Genomic DNA, 15,994 nt, shown 5'->3' with positions numbered 1-15,994 from the left:
GATTTCCCAAGTTTTGAGTAGTAAATGTAGAGACTACTGTAGGAAAGCCTATTAGGAGCCTTTCTGGTTTTTCTAATTCTTCTTTAGGGCCCAAACCCTATAACCAGGGTGTTAAAGGGCAGGAGTCAAACCCTTCTTAGCCACTCCAATGCTTCTTGAAATCCTGTTCTTCCTAACTGTTGCTGGCCCAATACACCTTCAGCGAGTGTTTCTGATGAGTAAGTAAAGTAGTTCCAATGTATGTAATTTAACATTGGGATGTGAAGAATCTATTCTCCCAAACTGATCAATCCAGTCATATTTAATATTGTGTATTTCAGACTTAAACCATTGGATATTGAGTTTATGAAGCGTTTGCATGAAAAAGTGAATATCATTCCACTTATTGCCAAAGCAGACACACTCACACCAGAGGAGTGCCAACAGTTTAAGAAACAGGTAAGTAGAATGAGTTTGAACTCTTGGGTTTCTAATATCATTCATGTACTTTGCAGTTTTTCATATTTTCAGTATAATGTGTTACAGTGTATTCCTCTTTCTACTTTACTATATGGTTGTTTACACTGTATTAAAAATAACTCTTGAAAATAGTCTTCTGCTTTAGTTTTCTCCTAGGAGCCCATAAGTATTATCATATGCCCTTATCCTTTCAATTTAAATAGGCTATTTTAGATGTTTCCGTATAGCTTCCACCAGCACCCCTCCCACACCCTTTAGAATTACTTTCCTAGACTGAATTCCCAGGAATAGGATTTCTTTTTGAAAGGGTATGATTATTTTATCTCCCTCCCCCACCTACCCATTTTGTCATGGTGCTTTCCCAATAAAACAATCAAATTCGTTTTATAACGGGTATATTTGTTCCAATGTCTTGCCAGCATTGTTTGTCATTTTTATTTTTAAAACTTTTTTGGAATAAAGTGGTACCTAATTTGATTTAATTTAATTTTCCAGAAAATCTGAACACTTTAAAGCAGGGGTTTATTTTTCCCTCATTGTTGTGTTTGGTTTATTATATATTACATTTTATGAAATGTAGGGTCAGTTTCTGGAACTATTATACTTTCCTATTCCACTTTCCTATTCCAATTTCCTATTTTTAAATTTTAGGCCAGTTTTATGTCTTTTAAACTGCGGCTATGTTGCATAATATTTTTAAATAGATCTTAGAGTTAATTATCTCTTATTGTCCTTATAGTCCCCTTTGTAACAAGGTACTTTGGTTTTTCACCTTTTTCAGTATGAATTTTAGAATAATTTGAAACCTATTACAAAAACAAAAACCTGTGGAAGTTTGCTTCGAAATTGTGTTAAATCTGTATAAATTTTGAGAATGTTTTATTGTATCATTTTTACTACATATATCTGGTATTTCTACCAGGAGTATATGTTTTTATTTTATGTTTATTCACTTCATTTTTATTTTGTAATGTGCTGTTTCTAAGTTCAGATACTAATCATATAATAACATTTCTCCTCTTCTGTCTTGATTTGTATGTACATTGATTTGTATTTGTTCTAAGAACTAAGAGATAAAGACGAATAAGCAATGATCTCTACTTCCGGATTGGTCACATTGTAGGGTTGTACAATTTTCTTTTTCTTCATTTATGCTTCTAAAAAACGGTTTTTTTTGTTTGTTTTTTTAAAATAAATTTATTTGTTTTATTTATTTACTTTTGGCTGTGTTGGGTCTTCGTTGCTGCACACGGGCTTTCTCTAGTTGCGGCAAGCGGGGGCTACTCTTCGTTGCAGTGCACGGGCTTCTCATTGCGGTGGCTTCTCTTGTTGCAGAGCACGGGCTCTAGGGCATGCGGGCTCAGTAGTTGTGGCTCGCGGGCTCTAGAGTGCAGGCTCAGTAGTTGCGGCGCACGGGCTTAGTTGCTCCGCGGCATGTGGGATCTTCCTGAACCAGGGCTCAAACCCGTGTCCCCTGCATTGGCAGGCGGATTCTTAACCACTGCACCACCAAGGAAGCCCTTAGAAACGTTTCTAACCAAGGGTGTTTATCAGAGTCATCTAGAGAACTTTTTCAAAATGAGTTACTGGACCATATCTCTACCAATTTGTTCTGTAAGTTAAGATAGGGCTTTTGTATTCATTATTTTGAAGATGCTCACTCAGGCCATTTTAATATACAACCTCTGACTAAGAACCACTGCTCCTAGAGCTAGCTGCTAGTGTTCCTTTTTTCTTCTAGTCATGTATTTGACATCTCATCATTTATCTTCTTGGGTTTTTTTGTATATAGACATATATAACTCAATTGTAAAAGATATGTGGTCCTATTTTTCTCAGTGGCAGTTTTACTTCTGTCTGCTTTAGTAACTGTGTCGCACATTTTGCTTAGGTTCCCTTTACTGCTGCTGGGGACCCCGGCAGTGAGAGTAGTGCTGAACTACCAGTACAGGCAGGGAGCTAGCTATAGGTATATTAGCCATCAGTTTGTTATGAGTTTGAATAGGGTAGGTATTCAACATTATTTGGATGTCTGTATTCTTATTAGAATTTGGAGTGATTTTGGACAAGTTAATTTAATTTGAACTAGGTCATTCTGATGTTATTAATAAGTTGTCTTTCTTTTTTCTGCACTCTCATTGATTATTATTATAAACTCATTAGCTTCTTAATTTCCAGGGCATGTTTTCTCCCTGTATGCTTGCTTGATCTTATATGTGTTGCTCCTTGATTTGTGTGTATGCACATGTACATGCAAGGATATTTTCTGATAAGTGTGCACTTTTTTTTTTCCTGGAGCCAATGCTATACTTAATTTTACTTACCTTTGCTAAATTCTACTAAAAATTTTAGGTGAGTTTAAGCTTTGTTGATTCAGATGAATAAAACAGTTGGTAAGAGTTTATCTAGAGGAAGTATCTCAGTCATTATAAATAAATGACCTAAAGCCATTAGAGTAGAAATCAGCTAGAGAAAGCCCTTTCTGGGTTCTTACATCATTTTTAGAACTCTTTTGGTATTATAACCATATGACTTTAACACTTCTGAAGTAATTGGATTTTGAGAATGGTACCTTTATATATCAACTTTATGTTAAAAAAGGACTAGCATAGTACTTTGGTTTTAGATTACATTTTTTTTTTTTTTTTAATTTATTTATTTTTGGCTGTGTTGGGTCCTTGTTTCTGTGCGAGGGCTTTCTCCAGCTGCGGTGAGCGGGGGCCACTCTTCATCGCGGTGCGCGGGCCTCTCATTATCGTGGCCCCTCTTGTTGCGGAGCACAGGCTCCAGACGCGCAGGCTCAGTAATTGTGGCTCACGGGCCCAGTCGCTCCGCGGCATGTGGGATCCTCCCAGAGCAGGGCTCGAACCCGTGTCCCCTGCATTAGCAGGCAGACTCTCAACCACTGCGCCACCAGGGAAGCCCTTAGATTACATTTTGCATCATTGAAAAACAGTAAAGGAACTGGAACTGAGGACTCAGGAATTTAAGAAGAGTAATAAGGCTAATGTACTAAAATTATGTGTGATGCTCTTTTGCTGACTTCCTCTTTCATTTTAGATAATGAAAGAAATCCAAGAACATAAAATTAAAATATATGAATTCCCAGAGACAGATGATGAAGAAGAAAATAAGCTTGTTAAAAAGATAAAGGTAGGTTCATTCCCATACATATACTAAAATGTTTTAGGGACTTAAAAATACTATAATAGCTCCTGGAAAGACCAAAAATATCAGTGTTTTTAAACAGTTGACTTACAAAATAAATAGAGCGATTATTCAATATTGAATTCAACTTTATGATTAACTTTGTTGTTTGGCTGTTACGTATCATAAAGCATTATATGGAATAGAGAGATGAATAACGTAATTCTTGTCTTCATGTGGTTTTCAGTTAACTGATTTCATATTTTATAATTCCCCCCCCCCCCCGAAAACAGGTAATGGGAAAGAAAAGGGGGGCGTGATAAGAAGGGAAAGGATTTGTTCTTAAGCACTGTTATGCTTAATCTTTGTTTTAAGAGCCAAAAATATGTTTTCTTTTGTCCTTTCATAAGAATCAACCAAAAATCCATACCGACATAATTTTCTGTATTTTTAAATTATAGTGGTTTCCTAAGTACCCTGGACCTAAAAATGATGTACTGATTAATGGCATTCTCTGCCTCCAGGGCTGTTAGGGTTGGTTTGTGATCAGGTAGGCAAGCTAGCCACAAGCCTCATTTTTTTCCTCTAACTGCTAATATATTTTTTATCCTTTTTAATTTTTCCAATAGGGGGCAGCTTCTTTTTGGAATGATGTTTTAACAAATAATTTGATCAGCATATGCCTTAGTATTCTTAAATTTTCAGTGAAAATATTTATTGTTTACATTGGTGGCAATGCTATATAATGGCATCTTACTAAATAGTAATTGAATGGCCTATAAAAATGAATGCAGAAACTGTCGGGGTAATAATTTTTTTTGCTAATCTGTTGAGTAATGTAACTTCTTTATTCTTGAATTTGTGAGGACTACAGAGATATATTTGAACAAGAGTACTTTGTTTTATAGGACCGTTTACCTCTTGCTGTGGTAGGTAGTAATACTATCATTGAAGTTAATGGCAAAAGGGTCAGAGGAAGGCAGTATCCTTGGGGTGTTGCTGAAGGTAAGGTTTTCTTCAGTGAATGGCTTTCTATAAGATCTCACAAATGTGATTAAAAATATTTGTATTTATAGTAAGTAGTATGATATGCATACTGCATTGATATAGTCTAGATTTTCAAAGATAGTTCTGAATTCAGTTTCATTGAGTCTCATTTCCTCAAGTTTCTCAGACCTTGTGTCCTACTAAGTCAGGCAAGTATGTGTTAAATCTTAAAGGTGTAGTACTTTAGAAGCCACTTGTCAGTACCCACCCTCCCACCTCTGCCTCACCATTTAGTCTATTCCTGTTTTTTTGTTTGAAAACTCTTATAATGCAGGAGTTCTTTACGTGGGGACCAAAGATTGCTTCCAAGGGATCTAATAAACCTTCTGAAATTGAGAACAATTTTGGAGAAAAGGCCTGTCACTTTTATCTGAGTCTCAGATGGGCCTGGGACCCTCAAGCATGAGAACAACCGTCAGAAGCTCAATTAAAACATTCACAGTTTCTTTTCCTCAGGACAGAAGTCACCTTTTTTGGCATCACATCTTTAGAGCAAAAAAATTTCATTATTAAGTGATCCTCTACTAATTTTTTAAGGAGTGTTAAACAACAATAAAATCTTAGTTATAGCATCAATTCTCAACAAGCCTTCTTGGCAATAGACATGTTTCCCCAAATTTGTGTTTATTATACTGGTTTTACTAATATTTAATCTTCTGTGTTATAGTAACTTGGAATCAAGATTTGAGTCATGATTGTTGTATTTGTTGGTATTACTTTGAAAAATTCTGTAATTTTTAGAATATTTTCCAAGTTACTGTTGTTATCAGTGACTTTCCCGACCAGTGATACTCTGCTCATTCCCAGCTCTGTCATCGCCATGTAACCTTCAGTTGCTGAGCTGAGGCTTTAGAACTAGTACAGCCCTTAGAAATACGCACAGAAGAAATTGCTTTGTATCTTTAGTTTTAGGTACCTCCCCCACCAAAGAGTGTTCTTTTAGTGATACGTTTTTAAAAAATAAAGAACCTTAATGTTCTTGGCTCAAGTTTTCATTTTGGTTACCTTAGGGATGTTTTTCTAAAGTGATCCCCTGCTCACCCCCAACACTGAACTTTTTAAATGCGTTTTATTATGGAATAAATATATTTTCAACCGATAAAGAGAAATACATGATGTCCTCTTTCAAAATGTCAAAATTGTTTGCTTTTGGAGAGCTCATTTGTTAGGTTTATATTTTATCATTGAGCATTAAACTACAATAAAGTAATATAGTACAGTCCTCTGATGTGCCCTTAAATTAAGTACTATGTTACAGTGTTAAATCTTAATGAAAAATTGATCTAAGCTATTTTGCATATTCTCTCATTGTTGTTAACACCCAATTTCCTTTGAAAAGACTGGGTTTAGTGGAAATAATGTATGTGATCTATTTTTTTTTTTTATAGTTGAAAATGGTGAACATTGTGATTTTACAATTCTAAGAAATATGTTGATAAGGTAAGTGTGAGTAATGATGAAAATAACATAAGTTTTTTCTTTCCCTAAATAAAATAAGAGTCAGACAGATTTAACTTTTTGTCTTCTATAAATTTAGCTAATTTAAAGTGGTATCTTAATTCTCGCACTGAAGTAAGTACTGCAGTAAGCACTGCATGGAGACAGCTTGGGTTATTTTGCCAAGGTTTTGAAGTTAAGAGCAAAAATACAAAATAGGCTGTGTGGCTAGGGATGTATAGGAAAATGGGTCTCTTGATCATTATACTTTGTGTTAAGGTTTAATACTGAAAGAGCTATGGAAAGTGGAAAGGAACAGGCTTTTGCTCTTCTTTAATGTGAAAACTGTGGAAGGGAAGGCTAAGTTTTGGGTCAAAAACTTGACTTTGAATATTTAAAAATACATAGCTTGGTAGCTGGTGAGTGGAGCGTTTTTGTTACTGGAACACTGTGAACAAAACTGATCTTCCTCCCAGGAGGGAAAACATTACTCCTAAATTGTACCTTGTGCAGCTGATGAAAGAGAAGGAAAGCATGTGAGAACAGAACATTGAGATTTTTCTGATTAGAGGACCAGGACCTGAATTAGAAAATCAATAGCAGAGAGGAAATCCTGAAGAAAAAATTGAAAAGAACCAGAGACATAAGTGGGAAAGGAACAGAAAGGGGATCAGAATGAACCTCAGTGTTTTCATGCTGAGATAAATCCCTTTCTCATGCCATTGCATACCCTTTTGCTACTTCTCTCCTCTCTCATGTTGCTTGCTTCTCCAGACCCTCACTATGTACTATTCTCTTCAACCTCCAGTTTTGGATGGCCATCTTAAGTTGGTGTCTTTTCATTTTCATACTATCCACTTTCCCAAAACACAGGAATCTCTTTAGCTATGTTGAAGTAGTAACATGCATATTGATGATAATTGGAAATCATGGAACAAGAATAAGATCATTCTTAAAAATGGGGGAAAATATGAGTCAAACTGCTACCTCAAGAAATATACAAGAGGTGAAAGTGAATTTTGAAATCAAAGAGATTACCATGTAATTGGTTTTTCTCAAAAGAGCTCACGACAAGGTGTTTTGGTAGAAAGTGGATGACGGAGTTAATTCAGCCATTGGGGTTGCCATGCCTCACACAGTGGGAGAAGAGCAAATGCATATGAAAGGGTGGTCATCTCTTGGTTTTGAGAATACAACACTTCAGGTTCTGTTACGAACTCTTTCCTTTCACTTCCATTTTTAAGATGTGACTTCAGAAGAACTAATAATCTCTTATGACATTATATATGTAAGGAATGTTTCATAAGTATTAATTGCCAGTACATTCCCTCTGATTTTATTCTTTTCTTCAATTTTAAATCTATGCTACTTGCCTAGTGCCTGACACAATGATATTCTATAACTTTGTCTTATGTGTTTTTTAAATATGCAATCAATAATTGCCTATATACCTAAAATACTATAGAAAGGAAAGCTAGTTACTGAGTCAGAAGCTAGACTTTGAACATTTGAAGGTACACAGTGACATCTGGTGAGTGGGACTCACTAGTATGGAAGCATTATAAGCAGGAAGGACCATTCCTGCAGGAAGATTTAGTACAGGCAAGCAACAGGACAATCATACATGTATGAATATATAAAAAATTCTAAAATTATGTAATATATAAGTAGATGTGTGCTGTGATGAGGTTGCTTACATGTATTAAAGAAACTCAGAGTAAGTGGTAAGTGGTATGTTATCATGGAGTGGATCAGATAGGAAGAGATTCATGGAAATAGATGCCTTAAGATGGATTAGGATAAATACAGTCCTTAAATGTTTATTTGTGGGATTGGGAGTGGTCCTGCTTAACATTTTTAACAAGTAGGATGAAGATATTGGCTTCAGCTCCTTGAGGTAGATGATTAGGCAATTTTGCTTAATAAAAAATTCATTTATTTGTTAAATTTGATTTAGCACACTTGTTTTTCTTTCCTAAGGCATAAATGTTCACTTAAGCTAGATGTTCATTTGGCTTCTTAACACAATTTTTCATTTATAGTCTTTGAGACGTGTAAAACATCCTTGATAAGTATGCTTTGAAAATGGTAAGCTTAGGAATATTTTACTTTATTGCTTTTCCTTTTAAGTTCGGAGGAGAGATGAGAAAGATGTATGTATTATGTAGCTCATGTCTTTATGATAAAGGCACCTAGTGGATGTTTAATAAATACATGAAGGAAATATCAATGCCAGTGTTCCATATGTCTGTAAGTTCCAAGTAATTGAAATCCTGCAGGTTAAATTTAGGAGTAGTGGTTGCTTCTAAGAAAGATTCAAGTTCAAAGCTGTGTCACTTTGCTAATTAAGAGAACTAGCTGTTGCAGGCAAACCAAGGAAGACAATGGAAAGAGGAAAACTTGATAAAAATAGTTTCAGGGTGTGGCAATGGACAGTGCAGAAATCAAATAGAGAAGGAAAACAAAAGGAGAGAAGAGAGTGCTTTGTTACCAGCAATAGGATGTGGAAAAGATGAATAAATTCTGGAAACTGTGGAGAAAACTATATTACTAATTATTTTCAGAGTGGAGGAACGGGTTGATTTTTAAAAGGATAAAGTAAAATATTTAAGTAAGTGCAAATAGACACTTTTATATCCTGAAAAATACCAGAAGCAGGTAATCATAAAGAAAGTTATTTTAGTGAAAGGGAAAAATATTTCACTATCTAAAATGTTGATGACATTAACAAAAATAGTTTAACAACTAGTTAATAAGTCCACCTTATTTTTATTTTATACATCTTGTATTTCAGCTACTAAAGTACTTTACCTCAGGTCCTTTAGTTATTTTTCAGTGATTCATTGATGAGATAATATATAATATTTAAAAATTACAAGAAGATTGTTTCATATTGGCACAGTTATTATTCTCTGCTTAGAGAAACTGATAACAGTAATTCTAGAAAGTCAACAGTGTTTATCATAACTCAGCTTCAAATCAGTTCTTTTTAAAGGGCCCATTATGTGCTATCTGTGGCAAGAGTACAAAAGGTGATGGCATGTTTTTTGTAAAAGGGGGTGTTTACAATATAGTTGAAAACGTTATGTGGTGTCACCTATAACATATACTGGTACCAAAAAAATGACTGACAGCCAAGGAGAAAGTTGTCCTGGGTTAGAGTGGTTTGACTTCGAGACTGCAAAGAGAGCTCCCAAAGCAGTAGAATTCTGAAGTTTGAGAGTCAGTGACAAATTAGCATGAACTATTCAGTCCCAGTCATTGGATACGCTAGGAGTAAGGAACTGTCTGACTTGACTGAAGTACAGAAGGATAGAGCTTTAGGTGTAACTCTAGTGGCCATAGAGAGGATATATTCATCAAGGGACAGAGTATAAAGGGAGATGAGGCTTGTGGAAAACCCAGTCTTAGAAATAGGAGGAGTTAAACTATCAGAAAACTGCATGGAAATGTCCAATACTAGGTGAATCAGAGTAATTGAACATCACATTCTGTTTACAAAAGGGAAGGTAGTAGTAACTGTTTCCTGGATATCAGGAAGAATAAATACAGAGTAACACCTTTATGTTTGTCTCCCATAAGGGGATTTTGGTAAAGTGGTGGAGATGAAAGATGGGGGATTGCAGGTGCAGGAATGGATGATGAGAAAAAGGAAGATCAAATGATACAGAGTACTCCCACACCACGTATATCCAAAAACACTGCTGCATTGGTAAAGGATACCGTAGAGCAGCTCAGGGAGTCTTTTAGCATCTTGAAACATTAAGGAATGATGAAATGTCTCATGTATTGTATAGTTGTCTCCTATGGATTGACTTTATGTATGATAGATATGCTATAAGAAGACATTCATTTAACCAAAATACCGCATTTACTGGACAATTTGAATAAACAGAAATTTACTCAAAATTAAAATTCTCCCGTTTGCATCCAACTTGATATGTGATCTAAAGTGTCCCTATGTATTACCTGAATAAAAACTCAAATATTAATAATATTGCTAAAAGGAAAGCAATTTCTTTTGATTTGTGAACTTTAGTAGGAGCTAATCTACTTTTCCTTCTCTAGTAAAATAAAATATATACTAAAAAGGTAAATACTCTTCTCTAGAAATGTCATTCTTTAGTAACTGCTTTGAGAAGATTTATGCTCCTAAACTTTCATTTGGAACCTAATTTTCCATTGGTGTCAAGTTAGCTCATTGTGTCTTACTCTGCCTTACATGTGAATGAAGACAGATGAATACCATCTTCCTTAAGAATAGTCTTTTGCTCATTTTAAGTCTGAAATTTTTGTTTTGCTAAAATTTTGAATTTACACCAAAGCTTTCTTAATAGAAACAAACTCTTGATGTTCATTTATTTATGACAGAACACACATGCAGGACTTGAAAGATGTCACTAATAATGTACACTATGAGAACTACCGGAGCAGAAAACTGGCAGCTGTGACTTATAATGGAGTTGATAATAACAAGAATAAAGGGCAGCTTACTAAGTAAGTATACATTGTTTCCTCCAGAAAAGGTATTATTTATGTAGTAAATAATCGTATTGTTTCATCACATTCCTCTTGGCTACTCAATAGAAAATTGGGATAATGTTCTTTAGGTACAACAGCCAAATTTATATTGTCAAGCTTTGCTGGAGGAAGTGTAGTTTTATAACCTTGTTCCTTAAGTGAAAGAGCCATGCATTTTCTTCTGGTCTTTGCCATCATCTTAATAATCTACGTAACACATTTAATAGATCCCCAATTAGAAATCAAATAGCTCCTTCAGCATTTTTTTTTTTAAGGGAAGAGAACAGTTTCTACCAAGTAACCCTTAAACCCATTTTACTCTTAAGATAAACATCCCATAGTCTCTTTAAGGAGACTAAACATAGAGCTTCTACCTTTTATTATGTCTTTTTAAAATAAACCATTTTGGAAGCAGAGTATTTACTAGAAGATTATATAGAAATAAGGGACAGGACCAAACAAAAGGAACATTTAATTATTGTAGTCTTGGTTACCTTTTGTATTCCTATTGTGTATTTCCAGGGAGTAAATTAGCTGGAGTTTGGATTTCTTCTGTTGGTTGTTAGAGTGGTGTGAGTGACTCCTGAGTGTATAGCTTCACCCACCCGAGCTAGTATCTTCAAGATGTGGTTTTATGATGGTGTAGGGAAAAGAGATGTGTGAGGAAGCTGGTGAGTTAGCTGGTATAGACTTGGTAACCATGTCTGTGCCCTGTTTTTCCTTTATTTGGGGTTGTTGAAGACCGTAAGTATTACAAAAACCATTTTAACAATGTATGCACATTTTTAGCCAGGTGTTATGTATTGATGCTATTAGAGGATAATCCTGAAGGATCTTCTGCATAATAAATAATAAGGGAAGCAAGTTCTCAAAGTAGCAATACTGTGTTATAGTGGTCAGCATTCCTTATAATGGAAGAGAAAAATGTTCCTTTTTGCTTTTTTAGTTATGTCTCCGCAGTGGCCCTAAATTCCATAAGAAAGTGCACAAAGCATTAATAATCATTGGCAGAGTCACAAGCAGTTCTCGTTTAAAACTGATCTTGGACCTAACTCTGTGTTTATTTTCTTCATGATATTTGGGTTATAGCCCCTAATCTCTTTCTTAATTTTTAATTTCTTCTTACACTATTATTAGCGTGCTTATTTGAGGAACTTTATTGATCAGTTTCTAGATTTTCTGGCTTTAGAGATCTCCCGAGAGCAATTGCTTTTTTTTTTTTTTTTAATTTATTTATTTATTTTTGGCTGCGTTGGGTCTTTGTTGCTGCACTCTGACTTTCTCTAGTTGCAGAGAGTGGGGGCTGCTCTTCGTTGCAGTGGGTGGGCTTCTCATTGCAGAGCATGAGCTCTCTAGTGCAGGCTCAGTAGTTGTGGTGCACGGGCTCTAGAGCGCAGGCTCAGTAGTTGTGGCGCGCGGGCTCTAGAGCGCAGGCTCAGTAGTTGTGGTGCACGGGCTTAGTTGCTCCACGGCATGTGAGATCTTCCCGGACCAGGGCTTGAACCCGAGTCCCCTGCATTGGCAGGCGGATTCTTAACCACTGTGCCACCAGGGAAGTCCCAGAGTAATTGGTAAAAAGGTAAATTTCTAGACTTAGTCATTAGCAAGAGATTCTGATTCAGTACATGTGGGATGGGCCTGAGAGTTTGTATTTTTAATGAGCACCCTAGATGATTTTTTGTTTTTTTGGGGGTTTTTTTTGGCCATGCCGCACAGCACATGGGATCTTAGTTCCCCAGCCAGGGATTGAACCCATGCCCCCTGCAGTGGAAGTGTGGAGTCCTAACCACTGGGCCGCCAGGGAATCCACCCCCCCCCCCCCCGTCCTTTTTTTTTTTTTAAGCCTTGATGGTTTCGATATAGGTGATGAGTAACGCGTGCTTTGCAAAACACTGACTTCTAGGAATTTACTACTGCTATTTTAAAAATTGATTTTTTTTAATATTTAAAATACAAGATTCTACTTGAGGTAAGGTTCAGTGCATGAAAAAAGGCAACGTTTTTAATCTATTTCTTTTTAGCAGAATTTGTATCAAACAACTATTATTTAGCACAGAAATATAAAGATCCATCATAGTGAATACTGTTCATAAAATTGAATCCATTTTAAATGCATTTCACTAGTTTATGGACTTTTTAACTGTTTAAAAGAAAAACATACACAATTAAAGCCACTGGTAATTTTATAATATGTTAAAGCAAAATGTACTGTCAGTACATATCTTTCATTAAATGCATACATTAAGTGTATGCACTTAATGTTCGATTTTTTTCTTTTAAACATTTGTTAATGTGCTAGAAATAAGGAATTTTTTTTTCCATAGTTTGAATTTAAGGCTTTTAAAATAGTGCTATTGGGATATTTTTTACTGTTGGATGCAGGTAAGGTAATTCAGAGAAAAATAGTGAACCTTATAGTGTTGTTAAAAATTCTTCTGCATATACAGAATTCTAGTGTGGATTACTTGAGTTAAACTATAACCCAGGTGAAAACATGAAAAGTAGGATTCTATTGGAAATGTATTTCTTAATGAGATGAATCATGTCTAAACTTTGCCTATGAAAATAATAAAAAAGTTTGTACTGCTAAAAAGCAGATTGCCCCAGGAGTTAGTATATTATTTAATTTTACTTTAAGTAATAGAAAAATAAATATTTTTGAAGATTGAACCAACTGGGGAATGGTTGTAATTAGAACAGGTATTGATATATGATTTGTTAAATTAGGTTTTTACTACTTTATTGAATGATACATACTGAATCTGAAAGAAGTCACTTGGAATTTTTATCCTTTGATTGTATCATATTGTCTTGAAAATGTTAGCTGTTCATTCCAGTTGAATTTTTGGGAAAAAAAAAATCGGTACCAGCAATTTATGGTGCTTTAGCCAATGTAAGGTGCCTTTCTTTATAGCTATGGACCCATCCACAGATAACTGAAAAGAATGGCTAATATTTAAATACGTAAAGTAAGCAAATGTGAGTCTGGGCTTCTTATTGATGTTCTATTTGTATTGCTCCCATGGGACTTTTTTCTCCCTAGCAATGCATCCTTTGATAATGGTGGCACGGAGAGATTGAGGTTTCAGGGAGCTCAGAGTGGAAAAGGTAGAGTCATTAAACAGAAATTGCCAGTTCTCCAGCCACCTCCCTTTGCTATATATCTTAATTCAGAGCATCCTGACAGGGACCCAAATACCATGTTTCTAACACCTAACCCCACACCATGCCCTTAATAGAAACATGTTTAATACTTGGAGATACACTCTTACAGGTTTATGTTATAGTGTTTGATTAATCATTGAAAGAGACTTCTCTCTTGTCACCTGGAGGTTTTCATACCTTCAGGTACAGTGTACCTTAGTAAGGGATAAGTAAGAAGGAGTAGGTCTTTCTTCTGTAATGTGAGAAACGGACTATCTGTTAACTTGGAAATTTTCAGATAGATCACTTTAGGCAAAACTTTGTATGGAAGTTGAGGATCTGGAAATTGATTCTCTTAAAACTGCACAGACTTGGGCTTCCCTGGTGGCGCAGTGGTTGAGAGTCTGCCTGCCAATGCAGGGGACACGGGTTCGAGCCCTGGTCTGGGAGGATCCCACATGCCGCGGAGCAACTAGGCCCGTGAGCCACAGTTACTGAGCCTGCGCGTCTGGAGCCTGTGCTCCGCAACAAGTGAAGCCGCGGTGGTGAGAGGCCCGCGCACCACGATGAAGAGTGGCCCCCGCTTGCCACAACTAGAGAAAGCCCTCACACAGAAACGAGGACACAACACAGCCATAAATAAATAAATACAATAAATTAAAAAAAAAAAAACTGCACAGACTCAAGTAACTCTCTTCATATAAATAGAGACCTCAGTTTGAAGACCACTGAACTTTGGTCCTTTAAAAAAAAAAAAGTGGTCATTTTATCACTTTCTTTATTACTTCGTATGGTCTCTAAACAGCATCTGCAGGGAATTTGAGAAAGAAATAAACTTGAGAATAAGGTCATTTATTCACCTGATTGCTGATGGACCTGTGTTTCCTTTTTTTTTTTTTAATTTATTTATTTATTATTTTTGGCTGCGTTGGGTCTTCATTGCTGGGCACAGGCTTTCTCTAGTTGCGGCGAGTGGGGGCTACTCTTCGTTGCGGTGTGTGTGGACTTCTCATTGCGGTGGCTTCTCTTGTTGCGGAGCACGGGCTGTAGGCACGCAGGCTTCAGTAGTTGTGGCACGCGGGCTCAGTAGTTGTGGCACACGGGCTTAGTTGCTCCATGGCATGTGGGATCTTCCTGGACCAGGGCTCGAACCCTTGTCCCCTGCATTGGCAGGCAGATTCTTTTTTTTTTTTTTTTTTTTTTAATGGTAGGTTTCTGCTTTTAAGATTTATTTATTTTTTTAATTGATTGATTGGTTGCTATGTTGGGTCTTCGTTTCTGTGCTAGGGCTTTCTCTAGTTGCGGCAAGCGGGGGCCACTCTTCATCGCGGTGCACGGGCCTCTCACTATCGTGGCCTCTCTTATTGCGAAGCGCAGGCTCAGTAGTTGTGGCTCACGGGCCTAGTTGCTCTGTGGCATATGGGATCTTCCCAGACCAGGGCTCGAACCCGTGTCCCCTGCATTGGCAGGCAGATTCTCAACCACTGCGCCACCAGGGAAGCCTGGCAGGCAGATTCTTAACCTCTGTGCCACCAGGGAAGCCCAGACCTGTGTTTTTTAATTGTTCTTATATAATATATAGACATATACATACATATACAGATATACATCTATTTAATATTTATAGTTATATTAACCTTTGTCTGGCAGTGTACGCTCCATAGAGTGCTAATTACACTTGGTTTTAGTATATAAGTTAATTTTTTTTAATGTTAAGCATAAAGTAGATTAATTTATCTTATATTTAATTTTCGGAGCCAGTTTTGGATGGACTGTAGAGTGTACTGAACCATGGGTTAAAAATAAAAATATTTGGTATTTGGTTTATATGTTTGAAAATGTGCCTTTCTGTTATGTTAGTGGTCCTCGACATCACATTGTGTACCTTAAACTGAGACAATATTATATGTCAATTATATCTCAGTAAAGCTGGGGACAAAACCCAAGATTTAGATTATATGGTTAAAATCTGAAACATAGCTGAGCTTGTCTCATCAAATACTGATTTGTCTCAAGGCTGGAGTCTGGAAAAGTGAGCTCTATTCTTAGCAGCTGTTCAGGTATTACTTGTGTCTGGCAAAAAAAATATCAAGTCATCTGTTTTCCTCAGGGAGAGTATATGTTGCCCACCCCTGTCCGGAGGGTGGAGGATGGTTAGAAGTAACAGAAAGGGAGGTCAGGTTCCAAATTAAAAGAGATTCAACAAAATTGTAAAGGAAAGTGGAGAATTAACCATGTC

General features: G+C 36.3%; 1 protein-coding gene across 3 annotated transcripts in view; it reads left to right on the top strand.

Moving 5' to 3' along the window:
• The window catches only part of SEPTIN7 (septin 7), a 79,648-nt gene that overhangs the window by 43,524 nt on the left and 20,130 nt on the right, over window positions 1-15,994 (top strand). For all 3 annotated transcript variants that reach the window (XM_059933617.1, XM_059933615.1, XM_059933616.1), the window contains exons 6-10: window positions 321-438; window positions 3,520-3,612; window positions 4,515-4,611; window positions 6,042-6,093; window positions 10,462-10,587. In XM_059933617.1, coding sequence (XP_059789600.1) covers window positions 321-438; window positions 3,520-3,612; window positions 4,515-4,611; window positions 6,042-6,093; window positions 10,462-10,587 — 486 coding nt within the window. The remainder of the gene's footprint in view (window positions 1-320; window positions 439-3,519; window positions 3,613-4,514; window positions 4,612-6,041; window positions 6,094-10,461; window positions 10,588-15,994) is intronic.

This window comes from Balaenoptera ricei, chromosome 9, assembly GCF_028023285.1.
Source record: "Balaenoptera ricei isolate mBalRic1 chromosome 9, mBalRic1.hap2, whole genome shotgun sequence".
NCBI lineage: Eukaryota > Metazoa > Chordata > Mammalia > Artiodactyla > Balaenopteridae > Balaenoptera > Balaenoptera ricei.
Note: the sequence above shows the minus strand (reverse complement) of the source record. Positions and strands in the feature narration are given on the sequence as shown.